The following is a 23632-nucleotide window of genomic DNA, read 5'->3' on the forward strand; positions in this document are numbered from 1 at the left end:
AACGGCCAATTTACACCATTTGACCTCTGTGACCTTGAAAAGAAGGTCAAATCAAAAACCCGGAGGATATATGATGCACCTTTGCTAGAAGTACCTACCATATTTTTTTCAAAATTTCCCGACTACTATTAAGGGAGATATTGCATATTTTCACTTTTAACGTTTGGCCCCCTGGTGGCCAAACCATGAAACGAATCGGACCGAAACTTGGTCTCCAAGGTGTCATTACATAAGGGTACATGTGTACCAAGTTTCAACTCAATAGCTCTAACAGTTACGAAACGTGCCCTGCTAACGGACGACGGACGACGACGACGACGACGACGACGACGACGACGACGACGACGACGACGACGACGACGACGACGACGACGGACGACGGACGCCACGGTATGGGATAAGCTCACCTCTGCTAAGAGGTGAGCTAAAAAGAAACAACTGTCTAAATATTTTATAACTTCGGAAGACAGCGATGTGTGAATATCTCTCTAGGGCGAACGGGGTATCGGACCAATCCAGGCCGATGAGAGTAGTTCCAACTTGATCATGAAGGATCACATTTACACCTTGATACTGCGCTCGCTGAATAAGGTTACAAGGGATTGAACAGCTCAGTTCATGTTCAGTCCTCTTTTTGACCCACTTTGAGTTACAGCCGAGCCAGAAAGCCTTTGGTCGACACCACGGTCAGACCTTGCTTACTGATGTCATCGACATCGTATATTTCAAATACAGAGTATACTGATCCATCAAAGTCATCAGTTACATTGGCAGAAACTAACTTTTGCGTCATCCGCCATTTGGTTCGGTTATACAGCTCCAGGGCCTTTACAAAACGAGATATATCTATCAGGAGTCGTATAGTTATGTGGTCTTCCCTTCTCGGCCCAGATCTGCGACCACTGTTTCTTTGAATATGCTCGACCCTACGGACAGGAACAGCGAAAAGACACCAACGGTATGCTGACAAAGGATCAAAAAAGTTATCATCGTTTCTTCACTGGCAGTACCCGGCTGGCGGGTGTTATATTTTTTAAAGTAATTAGTTCGAGTACATAACCATTATACATGTATTAAAGATAATGAACCGTTATTAAAAATCAGTGACATTTGAAAATATGTTTTGACAATATCTCCAAAAGGTATATTTATCACAAGATCACCGACAACCCACAACGACGCCGCCACTTTTAAAGGTCAAATATGTTGGTTTTATCAAAGACCTCAGCTTCTCCATTATCTCTGACTTAATGTAAAAAGACGACGTGTCACCGACCCGATCCTGCAGTGGCGTTGAAGCCCCACAATTTCCCCCGCATAGAAGTTTAATACCCTGCGCCATGATTGCGATCCATCATCCTTTCAATCGAAAATCGTGCGGTGATAGCACGCTGGTTCGTAGAGCCATGGGATATTGCCGGGATATACGTGATGGGAAAGACCTGCAACTGCTGTGCGGAAAGGTCGTGTTTTCCATTTGTTTGAGGCACTGCCGAGCTAACAGTTTTACCGATCAATCGCACGGCACCTCTGTTTCTCTCAATGAAATCGTCCACGCAGATGTTTGAGTTCTCCGAAATACCCACAATACCTGAACGATGACCATGAACCAGATGGCTATAAATGTTAGTAGGGTAACGTCTTTGAATTCGAAGCAGTATCCTGGGCATCGCCGGAAGCTCTGGTCCATCGTCACTGGCAATGCACTGCGTTTTTACAAAGCCTTCTCAAGCTCTCTAAAACTCCATGAGCTTGGTCGTCCTGGCCTATAGCCGGGTTAATTCAGATTTGATTTACTCTTTCTTCGTAATCATTGGAGCAGCAGGAATATCCAAAACGAATACAGAATCATTGCTTTTAAATTGGAGTTTGCCGTTCTATGGTTTCCTACTGGGCACCATCAATACCGCATTCCTGGCCGGAACACCATTCTCCAGTATGTTCTTATCGTAAACCAGAGGATTAAGGTTTCATCAAGCCATTTGAGAAGAAATCAATACATAATATCGGAGATGACAATCTCGGTGAAGTTCTCTTTCCAGGCCAATTTTGAAACTGAATCCCAGATAAATAGACTTCCGATAACATCGCGAATTGCCGTGCTTGTCAGTGTTTAACCCCAAGAAAATCTTGGTCGAGAATTGGGTAGCTCTGCAACATGGTCATGGCGAAAGACCTCTCAGGGCCGCATATATATCTGCCTTGGTCGAAACCGCATCAGAGCTTTTCTGAAGCTCAATAATCTTTATTGTTGTAGGCTGCGTACGACATGCAAGCCCTGCTTTTCAAGGCAGATTTAAAGCCATCCCAAAAAGGATCACCTTGAGGATATCGCTCGTCAAATAGTGTGATGGTGTGATATAAATAAAATCCATTCTCATTCCGCCCCCTTGGTTTGTTTGGCAAAATAATGTATCACAGTTCGCTGTTGGCATCGCACTCTTTCAAACAACCCTTCCATCAGCTATCGAATCACACGACGATGTATTGCTTGTGGTGTCGAGATAAATGTAGCATAACAGGGGAATGTCCAGTGATCTTAGTCAGAGATGATTTACTTTCTAAATCATTGGCCATGCTGATATCCTATCTTTCCATCATGATGATTTCGACACCATTGGAGTGACTGAAACAGATAGGAAATCTGGTAATGCGAAACGATTTCCCCGATACCTTGGATACATCTTGGTTAGTTTCTGCAGTATGATCGTGAATAATAGTTTCTTTGGCTTTGTATTACCGCCACCCGAAGGAATGGAAATGGAAATGGAAATACGACACTTCCGTTGCCAAAGATGACATATCCGGTCACAGGATCCGCCATTTTGTATTGGTCGCATCGATCATCGGTCGCACGACTGGCTTGTTCCGGTCACTCTCCACAGTAATAATTAACCTTGGACATTGTGGGAGTTTGTTACTCCAGTGGACCTATCGATGACATACATGTTGACCGTTTCAAATTCAACTCTTAAAAAGCCGACTGCAGACCCTGATTCAAACTAACATTTAGAACCTCTCAGTTTTCTTTCAGGGAGTGATCCTCATACTGCCGTCCTCATCAACATGAAGGGCTAACGCGTTACGCAGTTGGAGTTAATAACTCTGACACACTGAGTGTTCAAACTTTCACCTGTTCTTCTGCAATAATTGCCTTTCTAGCCAGCTAAAAACGCCATCACAACATCATCTATCGGTAACCAAGACCTGGACGATCAAGAGGATGACGAGATCATATAACGACATATTCATCATTAGGCACGAGTAAAACAAGTGTATTCTGAGTTCTTCCCTTTATCTCATTGCAGGGCTGCCTTCATCGCCATCCTACTCCGCCGAGAGCGCCTCTCCCTTCGCCAGAACTCCGAGAGTAACATGCCAAGCCCAAGCCGCACCGACATCGGCCGCAGGACCTATCGAAACCAGTCCCAAGCAACTACACTATCAGTCACCGAGCCATTATGACAATTACAGAAAAAGGGTCCTGTCCTCCAGCTATCAGCCATGCTCACGGATAATGGGGATACGGAATTATAACAAATATTGATTTTAGACTAATGTTACTATTATGATGCAGATAAGACACAGAGTAGAGAGATATCTTGACAAGTGAATGGGTGATGAAATTCGAAGTTATCGACGATTCTGATCCTCAGCAGAGACGCATGCGATGATATGTGGAACTAACAGACGCCTTAGTACAGTTTTAAGATAGGCAGGTAAATCAACAATCCTGGCTGGACACAGTGAACCTACCGAACTAAACCTTTTCATATTCTGACATAATCAACCAAACTGTGATACAAAAGAATGGCTTTTCTTCTGTTCGGTCGAAACACTATCAGACTGTAACATGTACGGTGATCTTTTTTCGACATGAAACTTTTTTTTTCAGGAAATATCTCGATCGATGGACTTATTACCTCGATCGCTCGAGATAAATAACTCGATCACCCGAGATAATGGGTGATATGAATAAAGACTAGCAAATGCTTTTTTCTAAAACTCCGCGTACATTTACACTAGGCCTTTCTGTACAAAATTGAAGTAAAAGCATTCGCTAGTCTTTATTCATATCACCCAATATCTCGATCGCCCAAGTTTTTTATTTCGAGCGGTCGAGATATTATCTCGATCGCTCGAGATAATAAGTCAATCGATCGAGATATTTCCTGAAAAAAAGTTTCGTGTCGGAAAAAAGATCATGGGATGTCCTTTCCCAGCCACCGTAAACATGGCTTCGGTATAGAATACTTTATTCGGTATCAATGCAAGTATGCGACATATTGACAGCATTTAGGGTTGTTTTTGCAACACAATTAAGTTGGAATCATACGTTGAATCCGATAGAAGCATGCATATCATCTCTGGGCACTTCCGATGTCCTTACTTCTTCAGTTTTTCGTCCACAATATGACCTCTCATGCCTGTATGGACAACAAATCAGTTAAGACGAATGCGAAAAAAAGCAATCAGTACTAATGAGATATCTATTGTCCAAGTTACAGATGACATGTATTCTTGTAAAGTAGTTATTTTCACTGCTTTTTCATGTAAAAGCCAACAGCCAATCATCCATTTGTACATTTCATCGGTGTTATAATGGTGGTTCAGCGTCTTGTCCACTTTGACTTCGTGATTCGTGAATCAGCCATTCGTACAAAAAAACCGCACAATGATAATTTAATTGCCTCTTTGATATCTCAACTATCCTAGACTAGTAGAACAGTAGACTGTGGAAAACTCATTCAGTGATTGCCTCTCTCATAATTGTTTATATGAACACGTAGAACACAAAAATCTACTGGGGCATGATTATATCATTAGTTGATTAGTTGATGCTATGCGTTGAAGTCCTATTTGACCTCATTTTACATCGGCTAGACAGGCGAAACTGACCGCAGGTCACCATAACAATTAATCGTGAAGGAATTGACACACTTCTGTCAATAGCCGACTACGCATCTATAGTTCCCGTCTACGATGTCTCTGAATATTCGTGAGATTAAAGTAGCTGTTATAACCAAAAGTGTATATTTTATATTTTCATTGTCATTTAGTGTCATAATGATACCGTGGATGTTGAGAAGAGTTTGTAAATGATAATAGTGTTATTTTTCAGTAAAATGAATAAAATGATAAACGAAATTGCCTCCTTCCTTGTCATTTCAAATACCAGTAAACTCCCCGTTTCAGGCGGGGGTAGGGTGAAGATGGGCTCGATGCAGTGGGTCAAGCTCATCAGAGAAGACAAAGACCAGCTTTCGTGAACGCTATCACCTGATCACACCAAGTCAAAAAATGAGCAAACTATCATGTTCTGTAAAACTTATCTTCTTTTTTCAAATGTTTTATGTAGGCCTACTTGGTAAAATTTTAATGATGGGAACCAGTTTGCAGAGTTTTAAAAGCCCAACAACTGGTTCTCCGTCATAGGCCTTGACTGATAAAATAATAATGTTAATGAGTTCCAATTTGGTTTATTGGGCTCTTGGTTACCAGTACCAAATCCGTGTTCGTTAGAAGCGCATCACCCGTCAACATCAACATTCTAAAGAATAAACAAAAGATAAAAAAGTGTCCCATTTTTCGGAAGTGGAGCAGAGATCTCATGTTAGGCATCGAGTAGATAAGGGGACCTGCCGCAGCCGTGTGAGTTCACTATTTCAAGATTGCCTGGGGTGGCACCATGTCGAGCTTTATTCATTTAATTGTAGTCTTCAGTGCTTTTTATCTGGTAAGTGCTTTCTCTTTCTTACTTTCCGATAAAGCGTCCGTATTTTCCAAATTTCCAAATTGCATCCTTGAATATTATCCAAGCATTGCAAATGTAGACCTTTGGTTCTTTTATTCTTAGCGTCACTAAAGTTTCGTCAGCAAGCAAGCTTAAATAATATTTTTTAAGCACTTACAGTACTCAATGATCAGTTTTGCACTCATAAATGCTGCTCATTGCAACCCAAAAGTTGCTCATTGTACGTGTAAAGGATTCCTCATTGCACTACACTTTTTTTACACCAGATCTGTACTGACTACCATAGGCCTACAGTTACCAACTACGGGTAACGTACGTTTTTTATGAAACTACATCGTACCTCGAAATATGAGGCACCACTTCCTAGAAGACACAACACATCACTAACGATTAATACTCCTAATTATCAACTGAAGCAGGATATTACGCGCCAAAACTAATGGCCGTTGGTGACGTCACGGCCACTAATGCCGTAGTCCCATTACAGTATCCTTGATGATTTCAATGACGTCAGTGGAAGGACCTTGCATCTCTTCCATGAAATCCGGTCATGCTGCTCTCCGCTTGAGAGAGATAAAGGGTTTTCAGGTTTTGAAAAACATTAAGCTTTTTATAGTTTTTTCTTATTTCGCTGATCAAAGCAACATTGTATTAGGGGTGCATAATGTGTGCCCGATTAACTTTCAAAGATTCTCATAAATGTTAGAGCGAGAACCAAGGATATTTAGGCCAATTCATGCAAAGTTATAAGAAGTGAGATAATGACAGACCAGTGAATTATGAACAATCAAAAGCTTTTGTAGACTAATAAACCATAATTTCGAAAAATCCGGCTGTTTTCAAACTCGCACCAATTAAAAAGCTATTTAACACGCAGTCGATGTCTACCGTTTGTGCATATTTTACTGTGCATCTAGCAGAAGCAAAGAGTTTTTCAAGTTATGATTGACTGGTCTGTAGCTATCAGTAATTCACGTACCGTCATAACAATATAATTTGTTTATTACAAAGTTTTTATCAAGCAAGCCAGGTTTTATAGAACTAATGAACAGTATAACGGTATCAGGCAGGCTTCTGCACTTTGCCCATTGGCCGAAAACCCGGGTCCCAAATACGTCTGGACTCATAAGCTCTTGTCTCTTAAAATGTCACAAAACTTTGAAACTTGACATTTCAATCGTTAATGGACAATCGTTCGTTTCAGTTCAAAAGCAATGTAATGCACAACTTGCTGTGACAGTGCAACATTCTTTTGTTGCAGCTCTCTTTGGCTTCTTCAAGAGCGGTTGATACACGCGTCAGTCCACCGAAACATAATGATCCACCGGGCTACTCGGATACAGCGGTAGAGAATCCAATAGAATCTCCTACAACTGATGGTTTGGGAAATAGAGATCAAGGTCCACCTGGTTGGGGGAACAGTGTCGCCCGAGGCCCAGAAGGGTTTGGAGGAACAAACGATCCTTTCGACAAATTAGCACCTCCTGGGTGGAAAGGGAAGGAAACCTTCCAGCCAGGAGACAAAGACACCGACCCGGCGGCTCAAGAAACCTCTGGACCTCCTGGTTACCACGCTACCGAAGACGTTCTCGAACAGAATAGGTTACCCGAGGGGCCAGCATTTGGGAATGAGGCGACAGGATTAGGTAGAGGAGCAGCCGGGCCACCCGCGCCTAATGTAGCTTCTGGGTCCCCAGGTTTTTCATCACCTCAGCCTGGCCCACCCGGTCCAAACCCACTTTCTGACAACAGTCCTCCGGGGACACCGGCACAACATGATTCAGGGAACCCTGGACCGCAGAGCCGCAGCGCCAATGATCAGATGGCCGCACAGTATTTCCGTGCGCCGAAAAGGCCGTTGGGAATCCGTGAACCAGATACCAATCTCACGATAGATCAAATTATCACACAGGTCATGGGAGGGCCAGAAGGTAAGAGCAAATCAATATTGCCACGAACAAACGCTTTGATTCAGTGAGGATGCGTTACTGTCCCTTACAAACTGGGTTCGTACAGGAAAACACTCAGCCGAGGGCGAACTCGCATGTCCACGTTTTCAGATATTTTCCTGATTGATTTCAAACAGATAAAGGACATTCACTTACCATTAGTTATCGTCTCCCGTTACCGTTAGTTATCGTCTCCCATCACAAGTAAACCAACAAGTCCTCTTACTTTTAAAATCTCGAATAATGCTGCTACAATAACGAACTAAAAGTCTGATTACACTGCATTGGTTACCGTCGCGAGTTTGCCACCTTTCACAGGCTTTGTGGTCAGTTAATGTCGCCGACTGAGCCAATGACTTTCATCAAAGCTGTACTTAAGTTTCCCTGCCAATGCCTTTAAAAGCCACGCGGTCTCCCATGCACCCCAACCGCTGCTTATACCGTATATGGTTATAGTGAAAATAGGCCTTCAATGTAACAACCAGACTTGATCGCCCATCTTAACTTTTTTTCAGCCATCCGAACGAGCAGTATGGTGGGCCCGAATGGAACAATCCTGGCAGAACTCGACATGAGGCTGACCATTGACCAGTACCTGACTCTCTACGAACAGGAGGGGGAAGAGCACTACCAGTCCCTTGGAATTAGGTAAGAAATGGACCGATGAACCCAATGTATGCATGGCGAGTTGGGGCGAGTGATGCGCTGGATTAAGAATAGATAATGATATATCAGTGACTGCTTGTTGACCAAGCAACAAAAGCCTATAGCTCTGATGACTAGCAAGCATGTCACACGCAAGTTTACTTTATTGACATATTGATAGATTTTCCTTATGTCTACCATTTACTTTCTTTCCAGCAAAATGCGTCGGAAGAGGCATGCCATTAAAAACTTAGCACTGCGATGGCTGAACAGCGTCATTCCATACGAATTCATCTACAGCGACTTCAGTAAGGTTAAATGTGCACTTTCATTATATCTATTAGTGGGGCAATATGTAAAGTACCCATCCAGATGGTATTCTTATATTGCCATATGCAATAATATTATCACTTGGGAATTCGCTCAAGATGCATGAAACCCCATGACGTTTAGCCATATATCCACACTGGTCTGCTGGTAATGGTTGGGTTTCGCTGCATTCCTTCACTTTCTTTCTAACTAGCAAGAGTAAGCGAGAAAGCTTATAGCAACGTCCGGCTCGGTTCTGAAATAAGATATCGCTTTCATTGCAGATGAACAAGAGGTGGCTATCATCAAGGCGTCGATGGATGAATGGCAGGAGACGACTTGCCTCAAGTTCGTACCCGCCAGGCCGTGGCATTACAACAAGATACGATTCCAACAGGGAACAGGGTAAGTAGCTAAGCAAAAGGGTCTCTAAAACCTCATCGATATTTTGAAGGGTGATCTTCGCAAGGCAAGTTTCGTGATCTTGCTTGCATCAAAGTTGCATTTCAGTCAAATCGCCTCATGCAAAAATGAGCGGAAGTTGCGTAAATATACTCTTGTGATTGGTTTGGTTCTGATGACAGCGCTGGTGAAGCAGAGTTGATTGCTGCTAATTTCCCAATACTGTATGATGAATAATGATAATAATAATGATAATATTCATGTAAAGTGTATTGATTGCAGCAGAAAAGTTGTGAATTGATGATATGACGAGATTGATTTTTTTCTGCAGATGCAGTTCCCAGCTTGGTATGGTCGGAGGTGCCCAGGCAATCTATCTGGATTCCGCTGGTTGCAGATGGGTAAGTTGGCCTTCATATCTAGTTTCGTGCAGAACGCCATTATTATAACAGGTCCCAAAACAATTGTCTCAGTTCAATTTAGAGCCTCAAAACCTTTTAAAAATGAGACTTCGTTGTGTCTTACGACCTCTTGGTATTCAATAGTCTTGATGGCCCAATGCCCTCGAAGGTTTGTTTTCCTCCAAGTGACGAACTGACCTAGCCCAGAGACGAACGCTTTAAGCAAGGTAGCTACATCCAAATCCAAGGGAGTGACGAACAATGCTAGTCTTTTCTGATTGCAGCGTGGGTTATTCCTTCACGAAGTAGGTCACAGCATTGGTCTCGTCCATGAGCACCAGCTCCCGATGAGGGACAACTTCATCTATATCCAGTGGGACAAGGTGGACCCAGTCATGAAGGAATGGTTCAAGAAGTACGAATCGGACCGCATCAACGACTACGGAGTCAGGTACAACCTGAGGTCCGTGATGCATTACGGTGTCACGGTAAGTCGAGTTCTAACCCAGCCAAATGCCATGATGAGTTTCTGCCCCATCCAATGCCACGAGTCAGGCCATTTTATCACCACAACAACTCACAAAGATTCCGGCCAAAATTCAGATGATGGAAGATGATACCTTATTGCCAAAAGTATAGTTACCGAGTTCACGAATATAGTCAACAGCACCAAGTACTGCAAGATACGGAGAAACCAAAGAGTGGCGAGGCCCGTGCCCGCGCGAGACGGGTCGGCATCCAGAATACGTCATCCACAAGTATTATGATAAAGCTGGAATGGGGACGACATAAGTTACACTCAGAGGCTTTGTTTCGCCTTGACATTTTGCATGGATGGTGTCCTCTAAACTGACAACCAGTACTTCTCCAGGGGTCCACTTCTAGTTTGATATTAATCACCTTCTCTGTTCAGGCTTTTTCTAGGGATGGCAGGACAGAGACCATTAAGGTTCTCGACCCTGACATGCAAGGGAAAGTGGGACTAGTCAGGAAGAAGGAACTGTCCCACTCTGACAAACATGTGGTCAACCTTATGTACAAGTGTGGAGGTAAGTAACTTCAGAAGCGCCTTAACCTATTCGGGGGTGAGGGGTTGGCTCACTGCGATATTTGACTTGGATATGCGATTTAGATGACCAGGAGGCTAATGTGCCGATTCGCCTCCATGCGCCTCCTCATGTAGTAACAGACTGAATGCTGATCACTAATAATGATTTTAGCAAGTGTTGTGAGGTGATTTTGGACATGGCTTGCAAAATTTAGATAGGCCAACAGTTACATTCAGTTTTGGTGAGATCTTCATTGCAGTCTGAAATCAGCGTGTACTTCAGTTAGTAAATTTCAGGTTCAGGGTACGATAAAATAATAATGATAATAATAATAATGATGAATAATGATATTATATGTACTACGTGAAGGAATAAATAACAACAAAACAAAGAGAAATATGTTGTGGATTGCCGCCACGGGGATTCGAACCCGCGACCACCAGTCTAGCATTCTAACCGTTGAACCCACAAGGCTTCCATGTTTGGGCGGAGATTTTCTTCGCGTCTCATACCCTGTCATGTCATAGCGAAGCAGGTTTACAATTAGTGATTTGACGTGTTTTCTACCGAAATCTTTCATTCTCATCTCATTTTTTTTCAATTCTAGAACACTGCCCTTCCAATATCAAATGTATAGACGGCGCTTACTTGGATAAGCACTGCCGGTGCGTGTGTGAGAACCCAAACAATGAATGCTACTTGAGCGGAGGAGCTCCGGTGGAAGAGGATGATGGTAAAGAATCGTATAAACCAATTGCAATTCAATCTTTCACATGCTTTGCAATGAAAACTACCAACGTTGGACTATGATTAAGACAATGCACTCTACTTATGCGGATGAGCTTATTTGAGGGAAGAGGAGCTATATTTTCAATTCGGGTGACATTGGGGAAATTTCATGGCAAAACCTATCACTATGGATATGATGCGATACGGATTACAACGGCGAAGTATAGAACATTCCCATCAATTTGCCATAACGTTCCTTAGACCTTGGGACGATAAATAACCTTTGAGGTCAGAACTTCGTGACCTTATTGAAAAATCCTCTCTTTCATATATTTCCTTGATGTGGTAAAAGCATTCTCTTGACCATTTTTTTGCAATCAATTCCCCAATCTTTTACCCAACTTGTTTGTCTTTCAGAGGACTGTGAAGACGCCTTTACCTACGAAGAATGTAAGCGCTGGGCTGACTATGGCGAGTGCTACCTGAATTCCGTATGGATGGCACTCAACTGTAAGAAGACCTGCGGAAAGTGCCCCAAGGAAGCCAACAAAACAAAAGGTACGATGCCCTTGATGATATACCCATGACTCTAATGTTTCATTACTTCTGCAAAATTGTGCAGAGTGATAAACGAAATATGCTCATCTGTAACCATCGTGACCCCGTCCAGTCTCAGACGCCTGTGCTGAGGCTAGTCACAACCAAAACTGTTATCAGGATAATGCGCTACAGACAAATAAAGGGCTCATCAAAGTTTACATGACATAAGTTTCATCGACTTAAGTCATTTGTGCTCTTGGCCCTTCAAATACACTATCAATGCACCGTTCTGGCGATAGATGGTGACATTGTCTATCTGCTCTTGTCAACAACGTTTTAAAGAATTGCACCTCTGTTCTGTGTGCTCTCAATCCTGCAAAATGTTCTCCATCGGAATCCCCTCCCAACATCCTTGAAAAGAAGGTCGTGGCAAAAGGGTGATGTAAAGGTACCTTCCACGCATCAGCTATTGGTTCGACATTCCTTTGAGTAACAAGTCTGGGTACTGTAATTACAATCTTAGTCTTTTTTGATTACTTGAGAAGTTGATGCAACCTTACATTTCAGTTGATGATGGATGCGAGGACAGCGACACGAACTGCATTAAATGGCAGAAGATGGGAGAATGTACAAAGAACCACATCTGGATGTTACATCACTGCCCCAGGGCTTGTGGAAGGTGCGGACAAGGTATGTCATTTTCGGCAACCTTTTTTCTTGCTGTAATTTGGCCTTAATTGTGAGACCATTATCGCATGCACCACCCATGTCCCTTTCCTTCCCAACTTAACTCAGCAGACAATCTGGACATCAACATACAAGTACACCTTCTCTGTCGATGCTTTTCCTGTGCACTCTAACCGCTGTGTAGGTAAATTTGGGGTATTGACAAACTAACTAATTGGACAAACAGTTTAAAATCAAATTGCCGGTATCCATCATTGCTACATGTATATCGCGACGGACACCTGATACATGTGAATCTTGACTGTCAATGCTTTAAAGGGGGCTATAGGCAGGATATAGGGGGTCAAATAGGTGGTCTTCATATCATGCTTATTTAGGGGACTGTGCCGTGTTTCGTTTAGCGACAAATATATTGCTGGTGCAAGCGTGAACAATTTCGATATAGTACCAGATTGGGGAGACCCATATTAGCGACATCTTGTGACTGTATCTTTCCTACCTGGCTGCTGCCTTGTGACTCCCTTTAACATTGCTCCGTCCTCAGACAGAGCGAGTACAGATATAACCTGGGTTACCTCTCTTCAGCTGAATGTACCAACCTACATGGTGATGACCAGATGTGTGAATTCTGGGCGAGCTCTGGTGAATGTGAGAGCAACGCTGGCTGGATGGTGGAAAAGTGTAGAAAGGCATGTGACGGGTGCGCAATACCGGGTAGGTGAAACTTGTACTCACCAGTTTAGGCAGCTGCAGAGAGTCAGATTCGTCTCAGCAGGATAGCTCTTTCGGTAGATTCCAGCTTTCCGTGACGTTCAAATTGCTGTCGAGTTCAGCTTTTCCGTGACGTTCCGAATTCCTGTCCTGACATTGGAATTGCCGTAGACTTCAGCCTTTCCGGCCCATTTGTTGAGATTGCTGCGTTGCGTAATGGCTCCTTGGATTGGAAGTATTTCAAAAGAACGCAAGTGATTCATCATTTATTGACATGATAACTTACAGTAACTTTTCACATAAAACACCTCTTGGGTTATCGCATGAAAGAACATTTAGGCCAAGAAATTAATACCCCACCTTCGGTTTCTTCTGTCTCGGCAAACAACGCTCGGTTTGGGCGGCAATTTCGCAGAAAATATCGGCTGCTTTTAGCTCCATCCTCGCGGTGTTCGCCGAAACAACTTAACCCTCCAGTTCGGTATCAATCTTCCCGGCTGTTAAAATAGAACAGTACACAAACTCCATCAGTCCAAAGGTGTTTGAATGTCCAGTCCAATCCATGTCAAGACGACAGAATCACCATCCGATGCACACTGGACTCAAACTATGAGTATCACGACGTCACCCAGTTCAGTTCAATAAGTGGTCAGTGCTTTGGGTGCGCTGACCTACTTATTGCAACAGGTGCGCGTACAGCTCTGATACTCTCTTTCTGCGGTTGGCAGCCGTGGATTAAAATACTTGAGACGCATACTCTGAATGTAATTTTAAAACCGGAACTTTGAAATTGACCCAACGCCTGCTTTAACTTCAATCAAATTGCAAATTTAATACGTGCAAGAACTACTTTGGTGTTTTGAACACTAGAAAACAAGTAGACCGGGAACTAGCCGTAGGCTGCATATACGCCCATGAAAAAAGTCAACTTTAATCCAAAAAGTAAAACGTTAACCCTTCCATGTCCATGTATCTCAAATTTCTATATAATGTGACTTGTTGCAGGTGTGTGTGGGAATCTCCATCACAACGACACGGAATGCAGGCTCTGGGCCGGGAAAGGGGAGTGCCTTTCCAACCCGGATTGGATGGGCCAGAAATGCCAAAGGAGCTGCGGGTTATGTGAGGACTCGATCAGAAATAGCTCAGCCGGTCAGTAGTCCGCGACATAACAAGTGACGTAACACATACTGTAGTCCATCCGCATCAGCGGAACACAATGGACATGCCTACTGATATAGGGATGACAGGTTGATCGGACGCCCCTCTTACTCGAGTAGGGATAGTCCGATTCCATTGTGTTGCGTTGAAGTGGACTCAGTAACCAACCGGGCGATAACAATGCTTGTTCTGTCAGTTGGACCACCACATTATTCACATGAGAACATACGTGAAGCTTGACCTTAACAGGCCTACATGGATTCCGTTAAGTTGAAAATTGAATTTGAAGATATCCAATTGTGAAATTACAATGCAGTTGTGTATATGAGACTGAAAATATTATGAATGCCAAATTTCAGCGAATATGCAACTGAACACAATATTCATTTCTATTTTTCGAAAATTGATGAGAACGAAAGATGTAGTTACATGATTGTCTGTTTGGTTCGATGGTAGCATGCACTAGAAGTGCACCGGGGTAGTAATAATAACTTTGCCCCAGTCAGGAAGCTTTCGTCGACTTTAATCAGTTGTTCATCTCTGTTTCGTGTTCCACCCTTCAGAAACGTGTATCAATTCAGCCAATGATGACAAATGTGTGCAGTGGGCAGCAAAGGGTGAATGTACGGCCAATGCAGCCTGGATGATGAGAAAATGTAGAAAATCGTGTACCAAGTGTCTGTTCATTGACGTTAATGGTAAGTCAATGCTCATGTCTCTCAAACCTTCAGTATGTTGTGTCTCATTCACGCTCGCTCTAGATGGTACCATCTTGCGATACCAAACCCGGTGGGTCAAGATGGTTGCGCTGTCTTTCTTACCTGGTTACTTCTCACTATACGCACTCTCTCTTTGTCTTACCGTCTAAATTATATACACGAACGATATTTGTAAAAATGAGAAGATTTAAAAATTACTCTACCATGACAAACCGTAAAGTCCTTTTGCTACACAGAGATAAATGTCTGTGAGATCGGTGCCTCTGAGACATGATCTCGTGCTCCCAGCTTCAGTACCTGGTTGTTCAAAACAAGTTTTGTCACTAACAATGGCGTTTACTGACCATAGCTTTATCCCCTTCAGTTAAGCCCTTAAACCTAACGCCAAGTTAAGCTAACGCCAACGTTAGAGTCTTGTTTTGAACAACCGGGCCCAGGTGTATGCTCATAAACGCCTGTTATATTTCTACAGATGAAGAAAAGTGTCTGAACACGTTCATCGATGACGACCAATGTGACTCGTGGGCGAGAGCCGGGGAGTGTGACAGGAATGCTGCCTGGATGAGGGAACTCTGCACGAAGTCTTGTAAGAGGTGCAAGAAGCATTGTGAGTGTCGGCCAACATCATGGGATATATCTTCGTTGTTCAGGTGGCATTGCCCACATTTCCATCAGCTCCTGCATAAAGAATCAACGGATGAGACTTCATTCATATCAACCTACCACTGGTTCTGTTGGCTACGGCTAGTTCCCGGTCTACACATTTGTACCACTGGCTCTCTGGTAGTCTTTGGTACACCGTCATGGTAGCATTCATAATGGAAACAAGAGGAAAGCACGCTTTCCTTTAGGTTACACCCGAAACAAAAAAGGTTTCCTCTACGGGCAGTTGTCGGAAGAGTTCCAAGGTGTCCTTTGCCAATCGCAAACATCTAATATTACCCACTAAGCTTGGAGTTGTTGGCTATTCGTGACTGTAAGCGTCCAAAACTCTCATGACGATGAATGTTATATTTCTACCCAGATTTGTACTGTCCCGAATAGTCAAGAACCCTATGACCTTTATTGCAGTAAACAGTGACTGTATCAACTACTATATCGACGAAGAAAAGTGTGACGACTGGCTAAAAAAAGGCGAATGTTTGACGAATGCTATCTGGATGGCTGCCAACTGTAACAGGTCCTGCTCCCAGTGTAAAGGTGAGCGTATGACCTTGGCCAAGGTCACATTACTTTAATTCGACGAGGAATAGGAACTTAATTTCCAATGAGTTTGGTTGGCAAGTAGCTTTAAATTGATGTCGGTAGCAAATTCAAAGTAGCACTCGGCGAAAAGAATGCTGCTGATGACCTTGATGATGATAAAAGGTTGGGCAATAAGGCTATATACCCGTTTTTAGCAATCTCAGACTAGCTTGTGCTGGGTAAGCAACCAATGAAGTAGGTAAGTACGATGAACATTGATGAACGCAAAAGGCTGAGGTAGTGTTGGTGCAATGCACATGAACTCGTGAGCGAATATTATTTCTCCTTCAATGTCGATTTTTCACCGTAGAGCGACGCCCCTGTAAAAACAATTTCTCAGATGACAAGCAATGTGACGCCTGGGCAGAGATCGGCGAATGCTACGCTAACAGAGAATGGATGATAGACAACTGTTATGTCGCATGTACGGACTGTGACGGTGGCAACAGAACCAGAGGTAGGTCGATATGAATAAAGTCTGATCAGTTGATTCCTTATGCAGGAGCTGATCGAAATGTGGCACTGCCACCTGACGAAATTGAGAAACTGGTCAACTTTTGTCGCCTATCGAGAGTGTCAACGTCGGTCGTGGCATTAGGAGGCGGTGCTATAAAGATATCCAAAATAATAACAGCACCTTCTTGCTTTGAATCATACGAAGATGAAGTGTATTGGTCCGGTACATGATAGTCAGTAACAAATACTGTCTTCATCAATATGTTACTCTCTCGTCTACACTATCCGTGGCAACACCCAAAATGACTTTTCTAGGTACATGTATGTATACATGAACGTCTTTGAAAAGTACTTCAAGTTAGAATCTTCAAGCAAAACAAGTCTTATTCCAACTGCTTATTCAAATTACAATCTTCAACAAACTTTTGATTTATCGTTCAGGACGTTCGTGCATTAACCGAAAAAACGACGATGAGAAATGCGATCTGTGGGCGGACCTTGGAGAGTGTACTCACAACCGAGACTGGATGATGTCAAAATGTTACCGCTCCTGTAGCGAATGTGACGGAATCAGTAGAGAAAGTAAGCGTCATTGGAAATCTCATGCATCGTTGGAAGTCTGGTTCCATTTCCGATGGTACGGCGGAATTGTTTTGGTGAACGAGGTTTTCATATTGAGCGCAACGGAAACTATTTTGATCATGTCTCATTATTTCGTTTATTAGTCCAGTAAAGTGTAAATAACATTTATTGATGCACTTTTTACAGATCTGTTCCCATGTACGGTCAAGTTTAAAGACGAAGCGCTTTGCTGGAAATGGGGGAAAGCCGGCCATTGCACCTCTAACCGAATCTGGATGATAAAGAACTGCCGAGCTGCTTGCAAAGATCATTGTAGCGATTTCGCCCCGACAATGAATGCCACCGTCGAGGAGACAACTTCCGCAGGGAGAGTTACCACACCAGTACCAATCACAACCACGACCACTCCGAGACAAGTCATCACCACAACCACTGCAGCTACGACGACAACTTCCGAACCCACTACTACCACTACCACCACTACTACTACGACTACACCCACACCACGGACACAACCAGGTAGCCTACGTAGATCTCAACTTTCAAAACCTTACTGGTCAAGATGCAGTATGACAGGCGAAAATGTTCCGCCTACTGTACCACAGACGCCTGTTCAAATTAGCATTACACTTGACTTGACGCTGAAGGCGAAATAAACATTTGTGACTGTCGTGCAATCATGAGCTGTAAGCAATTTCAATGAGAAGATATATGTACATGAATATTGCATATCCTCATTTCAGTGTGCTGATTGATGAATACGTCCATTTCATTTCAGTAACCACAAAATCTCCATGTCGTCCCGTATTTCACCTCCAACCGGGAAAATCAGGAACATCTGTTTTTGTTGTAAGCTATATTTGTCCATCTCCAGACTGTCAGGATTACTACTATGATCAACGGATGTGCAGAGTCTGGGCGGCTGGGCAACAGTGCAAGAAGAACCCCACCTGGATGAATCCCAACTGCGCCAAGTCCTGTGGAATGTGTCAGGTCGCCACAACGAGGAGCCCCCTAGTCGTTGGGCCAGGGGATGAGGAGTTTGGTGTTGCCGCGGGGAGTGGTGCATCGGAGGAGGAAGAGGAGGAAGACACTAGTTTAGGTAAATAATGCCTTACGACAGACGATAGTCCTCAAGTGACAAAGGGACAGCCAGCAGTGGGACAGTATAATCAATGGATTGTGCAGCCCATCCATCGACTTGCCTCGTCCAAAGTTGGCGATGGGACATACGAGGCTATAAAAAACTCCTCCTTTGCCAGGCTGGCAAGTTCATTGACGAGACAGGTCACAAAGACGCTCTCGTGTAAAGAAAAAATTAAAAATATTCCTCGAGCAGGTTCGAACACGGAACCTTCGCCACTTCAGCCTTACCGACATACCCACTATGCCATGAAGCCGTTGTTGTGTTGAGAGTTATTTTTTCAGCTTTTCATTTCACGTACAAGCTTGACTGAGTGGCTTCTTTTGTGCCATCTGTACCATATTCAGTTTCAAAACGGCCTTTTAAATGTGCCCTTTTACAATATTTGCAAAGTGAATTCATAAGAAACATTATCAGGAGATGAACATGACACCCTGTGATGATTATAAGAGCACGTAGCTATTTTTCGAGTTTTAAAGATGCAAAACAATTTCCCGCTTTGATAGTATTCAAACCATGCGTGTATTGAGGAATTGTCTAATGAATTGGCATTCGATTTCAATCAGTGGTCGCGTTAGGTCGCAATGACCACTTGTATAGTAGCTTATGGTAAGAGTATATGATATGATCTGATCTATCATATCTGAGGGCGTTTGCCAGTGAAACATAGCGGACGGACATTAGCGTTTTCTAACATGGCCGTTAGGGTTTATGCGTGCAGATCACCCTCCAAACGCTTCTGACATGCTATCAAAATCTGGATCCTGACACAGAACTACATGAAGGCTTCGCGTAGGATGTGGATGGTCGTGTGTTGTTATACAAATTCGGCTTAGTACTCAGACCACCCTACTCACTCAGTTTCTCTTTTCAGTCTGTCACGATAACAATGGCGGTTGTGCTAGATGGGCAAGCAGCGGTGCCTGTCGCTCAAATCCTGGCTACATGTACCTTAATTGTAAACGCACATGTGGTTTATGTGATCCAGGTAAGTTAGCTGAGATCCTCCCAAAGATATACTTCTTAAATGATAGAAGTAGTGACTACTACACGAAATCAATGAGACCCCATTAACTGAAGAAGTTGTCAATGCAACTTGATTTTCTTTCTGATTCGCAATACTCTAACGCTACATGTATCTAACTGTATAACCACCAATACTCTTACGCTACAAGTATTTAACTGTATAACCACCAATACTCTTACGCTACAAGTATTTAACTGTATAACCACCAATACTCTTACGCTACAAGTATTTAACTGTATAACCACTACACTACTTCTGTTCCTTCGACATCGAAACACCTCGGCTGATAAATTAGACAACCACAGCGGCTATTGGTCAACTGAAGATTGCTGCACCGGAGACTCCAGCGGTTGTGTCTAGAGCGATATTGAGACGTTTCAATACCCAGTGAGATAGAAGTTGGCGACGGCTACTTTCGTCTTTTTGCTCATGCGTCCTTTTCATTTTCAGCAAACTGCGTGGATAAGAACCCTCTGTGTTCCACCTGGGCCCGCACGTCTGGTTACTGTACCATCAACCACACATACATGATGCCGAATTGTCCAAGAGCGTGTGGAGTGTGTTCTTAGATGTCCAATAGAACCCTGGCCAACCGATGTTCACTTGCTGTCTCCCCTGGTTTAGCCAGCTTTACGCGTCCATGCACACAACTCGCATAACTTCCATCAAATCGCAAAGAGGAGTCTTTAATGGCTCGCGGCCGGCATGGGGAAGGTTATAGAACCTATCTCGAAGCAACTCGTTGATACCCACTTGTAGATAATAAATTTGGAAGGTATATTCTTGTGAAAACGAATTATATGATAATCATGCAAGCTTCGACTATTTTATTATGTGGGGTATCCACCTTGATGGTGACTTGGTTGGCGACGGTTTACAATAGGGTGTGGTCAGTCCGATTGTTCAAAACAAGTTGTGTCATGAAGTTGGTGCAAACTTTCATTAGGCGTTAACTTAACTATCGTCTTTAGTCAGCAGTTTATTAGACTGAGCGCAAGTTAGGCTTATAGTGACCAACTCGTTTTAAACAACCGGGCCTAGGTCCTGACACACAAGTTCATCTTGCAATGCGACTATTGTCCCAATGAACACAAAAAGGTGAAATTGAACCATGTATTAAACAATAAAAGACTTTTAATCTATAACTATTTTGTGCGTTAGCTTTCTTCGCATGTAAAAGTACATTGGTATATTCAACAAACCGCCAATAAAGGCTAAGGCACTTGCAACAGAAAATGCAACCTGGTAGTCACCGGTAGAGTCGTATAAAAACCCTGCTAAAGACGGTCCCAGTAACCCTCCCAGTCCGTTACCGGTGACGATGAACCCAAAGGCACTGTTGAGACGCTCAAGGCCAAAAAATGTCACAACACATAAGGTATAGCTATACGCCAACAGTCCAAACATCAACCCGAATCCCACTGAGACTAGAATAAGAACCCATAGTTGGTTGTGATGGAAGGCCAGTACTAAATGAGCAACAGCCATGCCAGTTATGGCTGTTCCTAAGGCAATACTGGTGTTATATTTGAAGAACTGAAAGACCACCCCGATAAATAGTCTGGCGGCGAGTGAGGCAATGCCAGTCAGGAACAACAATAGTGCTCCTTGCTCTATACTGAATCCATATGTCACAACCCTGTGGGGACAAATGGTGAAAAATATTGACGCGCTTATACCGTAAGTGAACAAGATAAAAATCAGCAAAATAAACGTCCATTTTCTGAACAATCTCAAGTGAAGAGTGGTCTTTGGTTGTTCTGTCCTTGCTCTAAATGTCTTCAGGCGTTCGTTGGGTCTCAACAGGGCGCCGACAACACAGCCTTGAAAAGATATCCCAGCTAGCAATACCATGGCTCCCCTCCACGAGTATGTTTCGATAAAATGTTCGATCATCAGTGGAAATACCAAGTAGCCGACGCCAGCACCTGACGTCATTATCCCCACTGCCAGATTGCGGTATTTCTTGAAATAGAAGTTAACCATGATGCTGGTTGTGAAAGTCATCATTGAGACACCGGTTCCTGAAAGAAATCGAAGTGAAACGTCAGGAACCTGTTTTAGTGATGACATATGGCCGTGGGGAGGAGGATGTCAAGGACTTTTGGTGACCCCTTCGGCCTTTGTATCACAGTGAGGTCTTCATTCAGTAGCAGTCACGAAAAAGCTAATTTCGTGTCTCTATGAGTGTGCTTAACTCGATCAGCCCTTCCCGTATGTGGACGTTCAGCGATAATCGAACAGGTTTCCCGTTCTGTGACGCTTTGCTATCCTCCGCCCGCCACATAGCTGGGCAACGATTTCCTCATAGTGCACTTTTTGAGCCAATCAAGCTGTCTATTAGGAAAGAAGCTAACCGGTCATAACGCCGTAGGAGAAATAGAGAAGGCCAAGATTCGGTGAGAATGCGCTGATGATGTAACCTGATGTTGTCAACAAACTTCCTATCATGCAGGTCATCCTGTGGCCGAGGCGGTTGGCTAAAGTACCGGACACCACACCTGAAGTTAGACAGAGGAAGTTGGAAGCACCTGGTAAGAGCTTCGAGCCTAATCTATCGAAACAGTTGGACGCACAGCCCGGCCTCAACATGCTGAGACTTTCATATCGTCAGATGAACACGCAAGGACGGGGACGTTTGCCTATAAATGTACTTGTACCCATATACATGTATATAAACACACTTTCCTCATCACAAGTATGGGTTATATCTAATCTATACTTGTTGTGTACTTACTATGTGCGTACGCGTAGACGGGGCTGACTTACCCATGCCTTGCATCAGCCCATAGCAAACAGAACCAACAAGAGCCGTCTCCATCTTGGTCCCGCCGAACTGTTCCAGGAGGACGACGTTGAACAGACCATAGCTGAGTCCCAGAGGGAACATGAACTGTCCGGCGAAACAGGCGACACATACCACCCAGCCGTATCCACCACGGTCAAAGGCGTTGTCGTCAGCATCTGTCCGCTGTTTTCCTTCATAATTTAAAAGAGAACCAGGAACTGTTACGTCATCTTCTGGCGGGACAAAGTCACATCCAAGTCGTGTATCCGGCGCATACTCAAAGATAGATGCATCTGTCTTCCCGGAAGACTGGAGCAGTTTGGAAGACGTGTCTTCCTTCGAACAACCCGAAGGATTCATGCTTTAGGTTGCTATCAGCTGTAATTGGTAAAATAAAAACGTGTGCATCATAAACTGTCGAAAAATATGGGACGGGGCAGAGCACGTTGGCCCTAAGTTGTCCTACACACCACCATGAAGTGAAAAAGGATAATGTTAAGAAGAATTCACCAACGTATGGCAGAACGTCTGAGAATTGAGAGAGGAGGGCCGACAAGCGAAGGGCCATCAGGAGGAAGGTATCAGACAGTGCCAATATTCTGGCGTGAACCAACTCAAAGCGGGTATGTAGACCGACTGTTGGGGAGCCCCGTATATGAGCACTTACCTGGAAGTCAGGTGTGGCCTGCGTTCATTTCGAAGACACTGACAGATGTACTATTCATCAGTGCACGAACCCATGTAAATGTAGTTCAGTAGTCCACAGATGATTTATTGGTATACCGCACAGATGTCGGTATCTAATCAAAGTTTTTACACGGGGTCTCATTGGGTTGTTTACTGGCGCCATTTTCAAAACAGCACTTCAATCCGAATGAAAACCGGGTAAATGGGGATTTCACTAACGAACTATTGAAGTGAGTGTCACGATTGGCTCCAAAGGCAGACCATTGGTGACCCGAATCATTCCTCCTTCGTAAAGAGTCTGGGACGACTTTCATGCCCAGAACAATTCCACTAACATGACCGACAGTGTGACATTTAAACGTCTTGGGGTCCGATGTTCCGGGTGCAAGGATTGATCATGACCAACACCACAATATACCGTTATAACGATGTACTCTTGTCTCGCGTCAGTGGTGGACTTTGGGGAACAACCCATCTTGAAGACCGTTCAGTGCTTGCTCTGAGCGATGGGATATTGGGGGAACAACCCTTCTTGAAGACAGACAAGTGTCAGCTCTGCAAAATGGTCGGGGAGCCATTGTGGCTGCCAATGCAATGACATGCAAAATCCTCGTCCCCAGAGGTTGTGAGGGCTCCTGGCTGAGTT

The 23632-nt window shown here is 43.7% G+C and overlaps 3 protein-coding genes across 6 annotated transcripts in view; 2 read left to right on the forward strand and 1 right to left on the reverse strand.

Moving 5' to 3' along the window:
* LOC135489865 (D(1)-like dopamine receptor) overlaps positions 1-5116 on the forward strand; it is a 58578-nt gene extending 53462 nt beyond the window's left edge. For both annotated transcript variants that reach the window (XM_064775464.1, XM_064775465.1), the window contains one exon: positions 3309-5116. In XM_064775464.1, the coding sequence (XP_064631534.1) occupies positions 3309-3465 (157 nt within the window). In that variant the 3' untranslated portion in view covers positions 3466-5116. The remainder of the gene's footprint in view (positions 1-3308) is intronic.
* Positions 5117-5591: 475 nt separating this feature from the next.
* On the forward strand, positions 5592-20656 carry LOC135489863 (multiple epidermal growth factor-like domains protein 6). Of its 2 annotated transcripts, none has more exons than XM_064775460.1 (22): positions 5592-5737; positions 7017-7686; positions 8220-8352; positions 8566-8657; positions 8943-9063; positions 9392-9461; positions 9746-9949; positions 10375-10510; positions 11118-11243; positions 11657-11797; positions 12347-12469; positions 13052-13180; positions 14183-14329; positions 14902-15036; positions 15530-15664; positions 16129-16257; positions 16613-16759; positions 17200-17340; positions 17527-17859; positions 18119-18442; positions 19359-19472; positions 19962-20656. In XM_064775460.1, exons 1-22 carry the CDS (start codon positions 5690-5692, stop codon positions 20078-20080), a joined length of 3717 nt encoding a protein of 1238 aa, XP_064631530.1. In that variant the 5' UTR covers positions 5592-5689; the 3' UTR covers positions 20081-20656. The 2 variants fall into 2 exon arrangements, with proteins under 2 accessions (XP_064631530.1, XP_064631531.1); XM_064775461.1 differs by having other exon boundaries at positions 18215-18442.
* Positions 20599-23005, reverse strand: LOC135489864 (monocarboxylate transporter 13-like). 2 transcript variants are annotated; one of them, XM_064775462.1, is made up of 4 exons: positions 22967-23005; positions 22281-22677; positions 21869-22012; positions 20599-21535 (listed from the first exon to the last, which is right to left on the reverse strand). In XM_064775462.1, exons 2-4 carry the CDS (start codon positions 22657-22659, stop codon positions 20646-20648), a joined length of 1413 nt encoding a protein of 470 aa, XP_064631532.1. In that variant the 5' UTR covers positions 22660-22677; positions 22967-23005; the 3' UTR covers positions 20599-20645. The 2 variants fall into 2 exon arrangements, with proteins under 2 accessions (XP_064631532.1, XP_064631533.1); XM_064775463.1 differs by lacking the exon at positions 21869-22012.
* Positions 23006-23632: the final 627 nt, after the last annotated feature.

Source organism: Lineus longissimus, chromosome 6 (genome assembly GCF_910592395.1).
Source record: "Lineus longissimus chromosome 6, tnLinLong1.2, whole genome shotgun sequence".
Taxonomy (NCBI): Eukaryota; Metazoa; Nemertea; class Pilidiophora; order Heteronemertea; family Lineidae; genus Lineus; species Lineus longissimus.

Excerpts from the sequence above, each read along its gene's own strand:
- LOC135489863 (XM_064775460.1), top strand. The coding sequence starts at position 5,690 with ATGTCGAGCTTTATTCATTTAATTGTAGTCTTCAGTGCTTTTTATCTG. Across the intron at positions 13,181-14,182 it reads TGACGGGTGCGCAATACCGG|GTGTGTGTGGGAATCTCCAT; the intron begins GTAGGTGAAACT and ends GACTTGTTGCAG. Across the intron at positions 17,860-18,118 it reads CACACCACGGACACAACCAG|TAACCACAAAATCTCCATGT; the intron begins GTAGCCTACGTA and ends ATTTCATTTCAG.
- LOC135489864 (XM_064775462.1), bottom strand. The coding sequence starts at position 22,659 with ATGAATCCTTCGGGTTGTTCGAAGGAAGACACGTCTTCCAAACTGCTC. Across the intron at positions 22,013-22,280 it reads TGGGCTGATGCAAGGCATGG|GTGTGGTGTCCGGTACTTTA; the intron begins GTAAGTCAGCCC and ends GTCTAACTTCAG. Across the intron at positions 21,536-21,868 it reads CTCCTACGGCGTTATGACCG|GAACCGGTGTCTCAATGATG; the intron begins GTTAGCTTCTTT and ends GATTTCTTTCAG.